At 36.4% G+C, this 11,672-nt stretch overlaps 1 protein-coding gene across 1 annotated transcript; it reads right to left on the bottom strand.

Moving 5' to 3' along the window:
- Window positions 1-1,535: 1,535 nt before the first annotated feature.
- Window positions 1,536-6,851, bottom strand: LOC113739814 (transcription factor GTE10). The gene is made up of 11 exons (XM_027267154.2): window positions 6,749-6,851; window positions 4,745-6,127; window positions 4,600-4,648; window positions 4,347-4,487; window positions 3,404-3,477; window positions 3,202-3,259; window positions 3,041-3,115; window positions 2,844-2,959; window positions 2,695-2,761; window positions 2,443-2,573; window positions 1,536-2,374 (listed from the first exon to the last, which is right to left on the bottom strand). Exons 2-11 carry the CDS (start codon window positions 6,104-6,106, stop codon window positions 2,099-2,101), a joined length of 2,349 nt encoding a protein of 782 aa, XP_027122955.2. The 5' UTR covers window positions 6,107-6,127; window positions 6,749-6,851; the 3' UTR covers window positions 1,536-2,098.
- Window positions 6,852-11,672: the final 4,821 nt, after the last annotated feature.

The following is an 11,672-nucleotide window of genomic DNA, read 5'->3' as shown; positions in this document are numbered from 1 at the left end:
TGGGGTGTTCCAAAAGAAGCCAGGGGCATCACATACTTGGAGAGAAGTATTGCATTAATTGACAAAGGATGCTGCTGGAAATGGCCTCTTGGGGAGGAAGCAATCAATTACTTAAGATATACTACCAAGATTGTGAGAAGAAGAAGAAGAAAGTTAATGTGTACTGGAACCATGGGATTCTTTGTCGGACGGAGTACTTAACAGAGGACATTCTCAATAAATTACAGCTTTTGTTGGTAGCCGACAATCCAAACCCCATGAAGCTAATGGCGCATATTCAGTTAGCCCAACATAACATATTTGTTGGAACTTGCAGAAGAGGAAGAGAGTAGAAAATGGGAGAGCAACGAGGACTAGGTAGGTAGGTGGCAGTTCTTCTCATGGCTAGTAAGACATAACAAACTGTTTACCCCAATGAAGAAAAAGCAATCTTTAGAACTGAAGTCTGCAGAGCTGAATCGGATTCCACTCTGCATGCCATCCGGGATTGTAAATGGATTGAAGCTCTGTGGAAAAAATTAGTGCACAGGAGTGTGTGTAGGAGGAATTTTGCAGTAAAGAATTGGTGGATTGGATTGATGATCCGGATTTGATTGCTGAAGACATCGGTGGGGTAGAAAATCTTAAACTGGCAAATTTTGTTTCTATTTTGCCTGGATGTCAAGAAATGATTGTTTTTGCTTGCAATGGATGGAAACCGGGAAAAACTGGGAAGTGAAAGCTGAAACTGTGATAATTGCAGGCCTTATCTACTACACAAGATGCCTTGGTTGACTACCAAAGAAAGAGGAGTGTTAACGGTTGTAAAGAGGAGTTTTGTCAGAAATGAAGACCAATTTTTTTTTGGCATCAGCAATGTTGCTTTAATGTGTCAAAATACTGTCAAGATGAATAAATTCTGTTTTGTTACTACTACCACTCTGCTATACAAGAATATTCCTTTTAGAATAGTCACGTAATCAAATCAGTATTCTTACAATTCAAGTCAGCCATTGATAAAATGTTCACTAATCAAATGCAGTATTCTCCCAACACAAGTCGGAGATTGATAAAATTGTTCACGTAACCCTTGGACTGTATATCTTGTTCCTTCAAAGTCTTACAATGGACCTTCAACTGTTGGACCAATATTCTTCTTCTACAGTGGGAGTGATTCAACTGTTGTACCTCTATATACCATCGTAAGAGTGAGATATTCCGCTGGGATGTTAGGCTGAACAAAGATAAAAACAACAAAATCAAGACCACCCAACAATTTTATCCTTTTTTTTTCTGTTACTTTTTTTTAAAGGTTTTTTTGTTGGACTCGACGTGACCCGACATGACTCAATCGAGTCAACCCTCGTTATGACTTCTCGGCCATCGAGTTGAACTCAACGAGACAAGTGACTCACAATCGTCTTTTATCAATATCATATCAAGAGACAAGAGGGGCCGTTCCAGTGACGATTCGGCCGAATCCACCTTTGAACCATGGTCATAACCCCCCAGCCTAACAGGGAAGTGCAACAAGGCTGGCCAGACAAGAAACCAAGGAGAAAAGATGAGAGGGATTACGAATGTTAGAATGTTAGGCACTGATCTCGTATTACAAATGTTCCTAATCATCCTAAAGCTGACACGTATAGCATGTAACAAAACTGCTCCCGGCTCAGCACCACGTTCATTCCTACGTGCAAATGCTGAAGACAGGTGACTACTAGCTACCATTCCATTCCCGTCTAAGGCAAATACACAAAACCGATGAAATGAAATAATAGAAAAGAAAGATTAAAAAAAAAAAAACTAGAAAACGAAAAAACAAAACATCCGAAGGTTGCACTCCGCAAGACCTCTTGGGGCTGGGGGTGATTTAGACAAGTGCAGATAATCATTTTCCCCAAATCATCACTGTACAATCAGAGAAATCAACAACACGGCCAAGAGCAGCAAGGGGAGTTCTGCCCTCGAAAAATCCATTTTACTTTTCCAGGATCTCTCACCCCCTGACAGGCCATAACAAAGATTACTCCTTGAGTCTTCAAAAAGGAATGAACAGCCTTAGTCCCATGACTCAAGCATCATAGTGCAGTTGCAAATACAACACCAAATATCTCATTTAATCAATCTCTCCTTCCTCTGGATCATCTGATGCATCTGGAACGCTATGGACATCAGTTTCTTCTTCTTCTTCATCATCCTTCTTCATGTATAAACCAAGTTGCTCCAATGGATTACTGCTTCCCTGAAATTTGAAACTACCAAGACCAGTTTGGGAGTGTTCTGGACTAGTCTCCTCTATGAAATTCACTAATTGTTCATCTGGAGCAGATCTGAACATCTCCAGATCTTCCATAAACTGACTGTTCTCATTGATGTCAACTGTCTTTTCCATCTGCGAACAGCAAAAATATAAGTAAAATTTTATATCCAAAATAGAATGATGAAACATGAATAATTTACCTGCTGCAAAGCTTGACGGGCTGCTTCCCTTTCAAGTTCTCTTTTCCGTCTCACTTCTGCAGCTGCTTCTTCTTCTGCTTTTCTTCTTGCATCTTCTGCAGCTTTAGCTTCTGCTTGCAGACGAGCTTTTTCTGAAAACAGTGGATGGCCAAAATATATTATAGAATGGTTTAAAACTGAAAGCACTTCCAACTTAACATGCACAGTTGAACCAAATCTTCAGATATTCCAAGGAATTAGTAACACTCTAACCTTCTTTCCTCCGTCTTTCAAGATCCTCTCTTTCCCTCCGTAATTTCTCAGGATCCAACTTTTCACCCTGAACATCAGAATAGGAATACTGAGAGCATTGCACCATGAACCTTATATCTTATCCAGAGTCAGCATATGAAGAACCTCACCTTCTCAAGAGCCTTCTCTTGAGCCTTTATAATAGTATCTGCAAAACGGCTTCTTAATAAAGCTGCACGATATTGCTTTTCAGGCGAGACCTGCCTCTCTTGTGGAGCACTCTCAGCTAAAACGTACCAGCATGATTCGTGAGATAGTGCTGCTAAAGTAATAGCACACAGTATCTTCATTTATTTTCATTGCTTACCCTCTTGATGGCATCCAGACTCAACAGGATCCAAAATTGACTCTGGATTCTGCCTGGCAAGCCCACTTATAGTTTCTGTACAAAGCAAAAAAAGACAGAAGAAACCTAAGAAGATAAATATATAAATCAAGAAGCATCCACCAAAGCCTGAGAAAATGTACCTGCAGTTTCTGGATCACCTGTCTTTTGCTCTAAATTTTCCCCATGACCTAAGTTGTCCTGTCATTCACGAAAAATTGATGAGAGAAATAAACAATTAAGAGCACTAACATGAGCTGCTGGAGATCTTAAAGATGATAAGCATGCCCAGAAATCTAAATCAACCGATAAAATTCCACTTCAACTAAGGGAAGCAAGACATGCCTTGGAGGGTTCCAGAACAGCAAGATCTTTCGCAGCATCCGACTCACCACTAGAAGAACTTCCAGTGTCTGAATCTGGAAAATACTATATTATCAGTTCAAATGGTACATAGTGATATCTTGGAGATTGAGCAGAATTTAAATCAAAACCTTCATAAAAAGATCGTAACAATAATATGCAAATTTACAACTTTGTTTTTTAGCATTTTCTTTAGCATTGCATTTCTGCAAAGCACAAAATTGATCCAAAAACAGCTAGGCATAAAAATCTGGCAGTAGTGGCAAAGCACCTATAGTATTCTCAATGAATAACTCGCCTATCAACCTCAGTTTTTGACTTCTCGAGGACAAAAAGTTACCAATCAGCATTGTGATCACAAAGATCATGATCCTAGCATATACATATTGGTAGAATAACCGTGAAGAAGTCTGAGAAGGGAAAAAATAAATAAATAAACACAACAAAAATGAACATTAAAGAAGGTAATTGGCATGAGATTTCCATGAACTACTTACAACCGGAAAATAATATGCCTCCTTTCAAGACAAGATCAGCTATACAAACAATTATCAGTAGTAGATTTTCGTTAAGATTATTTAATTACAAAATCTAAATCATTGTTTTAGTTGTGGATTAAGTTTTTCCAATTAAATTCATTGTCCATCACAAACTCATCTAAACACAAGTGACTTGGTTTTCTAGATGCAACTAAAAACCTACTGAAAGTAATGCAATGAATCCAATTCCAATATTTTTAACTCACTGTGGTCAATTTTTTGTCAATTTATACCACACAACAACTCATGGTGTAATAATATAGACATGTTAACCAGTGAGGCAGAATTGAAAAATTACAAGCTTCACAAAAACGATGCAAAATAGCACATTTCATAAAGCAAACATGCATCATAGTTTAGAACAATAAAGACAGATAATGAAGAACCTGAATCACTACTGGAGCTACTCGAACCACTGCATTTGCTGTTCCTATGGATAGTTTCCTTCTCAATCTCTAAAGGAGGGAAGCTAGATGAGGGCGGATCATTACCGCCAATATCTATGTCTTCATCAGCTGGCTCATCTCCTAATTTCAAAAGGGGATCAACTAAAACTTCAACTTATACAAAAAAGTGCACTTAAACAGGATAATAACAAAACTTAAGTGGCCAAAACCAATATGTAAAACCTCAAGTTACCTTTTTGAGGTTGAAGAAACGAATTGCTAAAGCCTGACTCATTGTGAACCTGCACAAAGGAAAAAAGACACCAAATTTATTTTCCCATTGTAAATGCATAGCAAAAAGAAAAATCCGCATATATGAGTATCTAGTACGAACTAACCTCTACAGCCTGTGGATCTTTTCCCTGGTTTTTCTGTTTATCCATTAAATACTCATCTAAAAGCTTCCGTAACGTGAACAAGGTATCATCGCCTAGGGCATCCAAATCAATCTCAATCTCGTCCTCACTCGCTTGACTTGCATTGAAACTACTCTCCTTCAAGAAGTCAACTATATGATCCGGTAAATCTGTTAATAAGGGCTCCAGATCTGCACTAAGCTTCTGCTTCTCAACATCACTCATAACCCTCTTGATATTTTCTTGCTTAACTTTGTTTTCTGGCTTCTTTATGTTCTCTACAGGAGTACTTTTTGCCTTCTTAGAAGGAGGCATCGCAATAGCAGTCCCCCTTTCTATCATAGCACCAGAATTTGGAGGCAAAATTTCTTCAACCGCTGCAGGAATCTTCTTCTCAATAGACTTCCATCTCATTTCAAAGAATTTACCGAGTGTCTTAGCCATGAAATGGACATCATTTCCTGGTGGATTGTAAGTCATTGCATTTGTCAAAGTAAGTCTCACATCAGAAGCAAAACCCAATGGATCTGAATACTGACCAGATAGCAACTTGGCCTTTATTGTCCCAAAATCCATCGGATGCTTGATAACATTGACATAATCAGGAATATTTAACTCCACAACGTCAACTGGTTTATTGAATACCCAACTGAATTCATGCCCCATCAATCGATTTAGAAGCGCCTCACACTGTTTCATCAACATTAAGTTGCTTGGATCAGAAGGCAAAGTCTGCTTTGCAGGCTCACTGCGTTTAGCACCTGCTCCTTTGGTACGGGGCCCATTTCTTCCAGGAGGACCTTTTTTCTTTCCAGGTGGAGTAGGCACTTCCTTCACAGGCCTCCGAAAACTCTCCACAGGAGGTCTCCTCTGGCCATCAGTGCAACTGTGTATATCACTAGCAGGTGAATGGACAACTGCATTCAAACTTAACGAGCTCATAGCCGTAATTCTTCTCTGCAAAATCCTGACTTGCTCAAGTTCATTTCTCAACCTCAGCTCCATATCTTTCCTCTGTGAGCGAGACATCTTAGACAGTGGCAAAACGTGAATAGGCACACTGAATCTATCACAACCTTCTCGGTCATTCAAATTCACGCACTTCCTCTTCGGAGCACATGAATCCTCAGATGCAGTCATTTCTGTATCCACTCTCCCTGAACTTCCAAACCCTTCCGATTCAGCCATGGTCTCGACCGCATGGCGATAATCTGGCACAAAACCGGATGAAAATCCTTTTGAAACTTTCCGGGACTTCCCCATCATTTTGCCTATTCCACCCTTTGTCGAAATCAAGTTCAATTCCCTCTGTCCACTGTACTCTATGGGAACAGTAGGTGCCATAAGCTTATCAACCCACAAATTCTGCACATAGCAACTTTTTCTTTATTCAAAATTCGCCCCTTCCAAAATTCAGCAAAAAAATCACATAAAAGTCTGATCTTCCAAATATTCTGTTCAGCCCAGTAACATTGAGCCCAAAATCTTTTCTTTTTCTCGTTTCTTTCCTAGCAAAAAATTAAAGAATTCCCAGGAAATACAAATAAACCCTAACAGGAAATGCATATGCCCAATTCAATAAAACCCTAATTTAAAAAATTTCCGTCCTTCTCCGGAGCTCAATTTAATCCAATTCAATCATAATCCAACCCAAAGTCTATAACAAAATTAAAAGCCCAGAGACCGTAAGAGCAGACAAATGCGAAATACCAGAAAAAAAAAAAAAGGACCGCCGAAACAGAAACCCTAGCAAAAGCTTCCCACCAGCAATATCCAAATGGATCTCAAACCGGCCCCGTATTAGGTTTACGAAACAAAGAAACCCTAAATTGAAACCCCTCTTTCTTCATCAAACACTAAAAAAAAATTAAATATATATGTATATCAAAAAAATAAGAAAAGAAAAAAGAAAAATCCGAATGGGAAAAATGGCAAGACGAAGAAAGAGAAAAAGAAAAAAATAGGAGAGAGAAAGAGAGGACTTACGAGTAAGAGGTGAAATGGCCGATGCTCATAGGCTATTTCTGGTCTATATATAAAGGCCAGATTTGCCTCAATGCCCGCCCCAGTTGGGTGAATCGTGACCGTTGCTGATATTTGATCGTGTGGTTGAGATTTGTTTCTGCTGGAGAGTAAAGAATTTAGATCGGACGGTAGGGGTTTGTTTGAGGAAGGAAATTCCAGATCTGGGATATTATGGAAAATATTAAATTGTTTGCTTTTGGAAGTCGAGTAGGAAAAATTTGTCCCACTTGGTCACGTGCAGGTTTCGTGAGTGATACTAGAAAATAAATAAATAAGCGTGTAACCTTTTTTTTTTTTTCTTTTTGGGGTGGAAGAGTGTAATTAATTTTTAAGTCAAAGATTCAAATGCATGATAAGTAATTAGAGAAAGAAATACGAGTGATTAAGGCTTAAAATTGCAAACGTGCCATTTGCTAATTTTATGTTTTTAGAACTCATAGGTGAAGCGACAAAATATTATTAAAGAGAAAAAATTGTTTTGACAAATAAAATTAACTTAGATGATGATACGACGCGTCACCTGTAATTTATAAACTACAAGTTTGAGTGATCAAGAGAAGTAGGTGCAGAGCATCCTCTCCCAAACACAAATGTAGAAACTCTTCTGAAAAACAAAAAAAATGGAAAAGTGACTTGTTTATGATTGTCATATGTAGTAACTTGCTAAAATTAGGAAAAGATACGCGTTTCTTCGCATGCACGTTTCTCATCACTTCTGGGAAGGTAGGTGCATGCATAGCGGTCATTTACATGAAATGCACTTAACTAGGAAATGAATATTCCTGTTGAGAAAATGCATGAATAACCAACCAACTACTTTTAGAGTAGTCGATCACCACATAGAGTCTTAAAACTCTTTTTAGGTACAGGTCAAGGGGTTCGAATCCCTTAACTTGCATTCATCCCTGAAATTTTGTGAAAGTTTCCCCAGCACTTGCAAAGGTACATATTTAATCCGATGGTGGTTCGGTCTTTTTCGGATTCTTCCTAAATAGGAGTAGGTATAGAATAAAAATTATTGTATCGACAAAAAAAAATACATGAATAACCAAATGCACATGCATATGCATATGAGAGTTATAAATAAATCCTCATGGTTGAAATATGCATGAACAAGTAATATATAGGCGTGAATTCTTTTTGCTTTTTTTTTTTTGTAAGGAATGCTGTGTGTGGATTCATTTCTTAAGAATTAAAGGAAGTATTAAAGTCAATATTTTAACATTGTATAAAATCATCAAATTTTAAAGAGAAATTATATTAGCACTCCTCAAAAAATCTTAAACACTTCTCAAACTTCATCTAATGCAAAAAAAAAAAAAAAAGGGGGAAGAAGTGTTTGAGGTTTTTTGAGAAACGCTTTTCCCAATTTAAATGGCGAGTTTTTTCTAATGACTTTATGCTTTATTTGGATGGAAGCGTTTTTCCCAAATCTTGTTTTTGGAAACAGCAAACACCCTCACTATCTTTCCTTGTTAAATTACATATTTATCAAAAAAAAAACCTGCAATAATACTTTTTGAAAATACCCCAAAACCCATATCTTATTTTACTTATATCAACCTTGGCAAAGGTAATGAAAGAGTTATTTCCTTAAGTGGCCATTTGTTACTTGCATTCTTCTGCTATTCCGAAGGTTCATGCCTCTGTATGAAGGGTGAACAAACAATGAGGTCCGGAGTCCACCAAATGGTGTTATAAGTTGGCCCAATTGTCACTACTAGAATGGGCTAGATTTATCTAACATGATGGACAAAAAAATTGTAGCCCAATTTTCATTTTGAAATTCTCAAGGTCGGCCCATTAAATCTTATGACATCTTATTAAGACGAGATTGATTACTTCCTGACTGATATACGCACTATTTCTCCCTCTGACGGCCCACCCAAAAAAAAAAAAAAAAACCCAATCATATGCATGTTAATTCCTCACAAAGATTTTCTTTTTAGTATCTTCAATCTAGCATTAGCTGTTTTAATGGGTGAAAAATAAAACACTTACAAGTCAGCTTTTGTTTGGATTGCATTTTTCTGGATTTTTGTAGAAAAATTATTGTAGCGATTTGATATATGTGAGATAAAACGATGATTGAAAAATATGTCCACAGAAAACGTAGCAATTTTGTCACCTTTACACCTATTCAATCCAAACACACCATTTTAAATATATTCTAGACATGAAAGAGGTTAAAGTGAGAAATTCTCCATATTGCTACCCTTACACCTATGCTTTTTTCTTTTTTTGGGAAACATTTGATTTCGATTTGCTGTGGCTGTTGATTCTTTTGAGCCATGGTTGAATGTTCATTCTCTTGATTCATTTGAGTCAAGGATGCATATTGTTGAGTCAATTTTGCTACAAGAACGCTGGCGGATGTAAAGGCTGGTGGCCTCAAGATTTCAGAAATCCTTTTAAATTCCTTTGAAATAATGAAAATTTTCACCTATACCTTAAAAATCCTTTTAAAATAATGAAAATTTTCGCCTATATCTTAGTAAAAATTAGACTTTACCCTCTCAAGATTTTTATAAATCCTTTAATATCCTCTTAAAACATTAAAAATATTCCTTTTTCAGTACTAGATTTTGATTCCCAAAAGTTTGTTTAAAAAATTAAAAAGTATGCTCTTAAATATATCTTTAACTAATCCTGCCCCCAAACCTTAACTTCTAATTCAACTTATAACGAGAAAAAGGCTAATTGATTAGAATATTGGTGTATAAAAGAAAAGTCAGACACTTGCGGGTCTGACAGGGGCGTGGTATAAATCTATGTCAGCCCGGCACCTAACACCAAAAAAAAATTTTTTTTTTTTTTAGTTGACACATGGGTGCCTGACTGTCAGCCCGGCACCTGATAAAGTCTGCAAAAGCTGGCTGCCGGGCACTCTCTGCCCGACAGCCAGTCAAATTGTTAAAAAAAAAAATTCGGCAGGCTGGAAAAAAAAGCTGGCTGCCAGTGAAATTGTTTAGAAAAAAAAAATGCGAAACAAGGTACTAAACTATAGAGCCTTCTTTTTGTTGGGGAAGAAAGAGGAGGGGTTACAGGGGCACTGTTGGATATACGTAGAGGCGGTAGGGAGTTGGGAATGGAAGCTAAATTGCGGAGGAAAGAAAGCTCCTGTTAAGTGAAAAGAAGCTCAGCAATTTGTTAAGTGAAAAGAAGGCAACTCCTGTGAAGCAAAAAAGCTGAACCAAAAGAAAAATTTACGTACGATAACTGTTAGCCATTTAGTCCGGGTAATTTAAATATTTGAAATAATACCTATGCTAATAAAATAAATATATAAAATTAATGTAATTAGCATAGCTTAATTTCGAAACTAGTGATATTAGTTTAATGCAATTCATTTTTTGTTAAGATAGTTGATAATTAGTTTACGTTATGTAGTATACAATTATTTTAATTAGTTTAGTGGATTAATTAGTTTAATTAATTGAATGAATTAATTTTAAGAGGTCTGATTAAATGAATTTAGATGTATTTGGCGAGGTTAATTAATTGAATGGATTAATTGAACGAATTTGTGCAATTGAGTTTTGATTAAGATAGCCATTTAGTCGGGGCAATTTAAGTATTTGAAATAATATCCATGCTAATAAAATAAATACATAAAATTAATGTAATTCGCATAGCTTAATTTCGAAACTAGTGATATTAGTTTAATGCGATTCACTTTATTTGTTAAGATAGTTGATAATTAGTTTACGTTTTTTAGTATACAATTATTTTAATTATTTTAGTGGATTAATTAGTTTAATTAATTGAATGAATTAATTTAAAGAGATTTGATTAAATGTATTTAATTAAGGTGCTGGGCTGACCCAGTCCGGCACCTGACATCTTTTTTTTTTTAAAAAAAAGGCACCTGATATCTTTTTTAAAAATAGGGAATCTGTCAGGTGCCAGGCTGATATCTTTTTTTTAAAAAAGGAACATATCTGTTGTTTTTAAACCTGTCTGATTTTTTTTTTTTACACCTATATTCTAATCAATTAGCCACAGAAGAATGCATTTCTGACAATATTCTTCCATCCACGGAATTAAAGTGGAGGTAAGAATTAAACATTGGTTACATTTCTATGGTGGAAAGTTCACTTTTCTGCGCACAATAAGCAGAAGCAATGCAAATGTGGAGATGCATAAAGAAGTATATTGGACACTCGAAAAAACGAATTATGCATGGATGAAAAATATTATATATATTAAAATTATAATAAAAGTCCTTTTAAAAATTTATTCATTATTTAATGTTCAATACTTTATTTGGTATATTAAAATAATTAATTAAATATTCTATTATATTATAAGTAACTATATAACGTTAAGTCGATTGAATAATATGTAAGCCGTTATTGTTTCACGACCTGCTAAAGTCTAATGGAGCATAGTTTTTTTGCCCAATCGTACGTAAATTTTTCTTTTGGTTCAGCTTTTTTGCTTCACGGGAGCTGCCAGACATTTTTTGTTTTGTCCACAAGCCTGCCAAAAGGGGCAAATCTGAAGCAAAAAAGTGTGAAAAATTCACGAGAGCTACTTTGTCTGAATTGCATTGAAGCCTGCCGATTTTTTTTTTTAACAATTTGATTGGCTGCCGGGCACTCTTTGCCCGGCAGCCAGCTTTTGCAGTCTTTGTCAGGTGTCGGGCTGTGTGTCTTTTATAAAAAAAAAAATTTTTTTTTGTGTCAGGTGCCGGGCTGTGTCAGCCCGGCACCCATAGATATATACAGAACCCCTGTCAGACCCGTAAGTGTCTGAATATTTTTTTTCCACCTATATTCTAATCAATTAGCCCGAGAAAAATGCATGTTATTCATGTGTAGTCGCAAGTTACACTAATAAGTAAGGGTGCAAGCGGGTCGGATACCGAGCCAAGAAAGCGGAT

The sequence above is a fragment of the Coffea arabica genome, chromosome 4e, assembly GCF_036785885.1.
Source record: "Coffea arabica cultivar ET-39 chromosome 4e, Coffea Arabica ET-39 HiFi, whole genome shotgun sequence".
NCBI lineage: Eukaryota > Viridiplantae > Streptophyta > Magnoliopsida > Gentianales > Rubiaceae > Coffea > Coffea arabica.
This window is presented reverse-complemented; position numbering and strand designations above follow the sequence as displayed.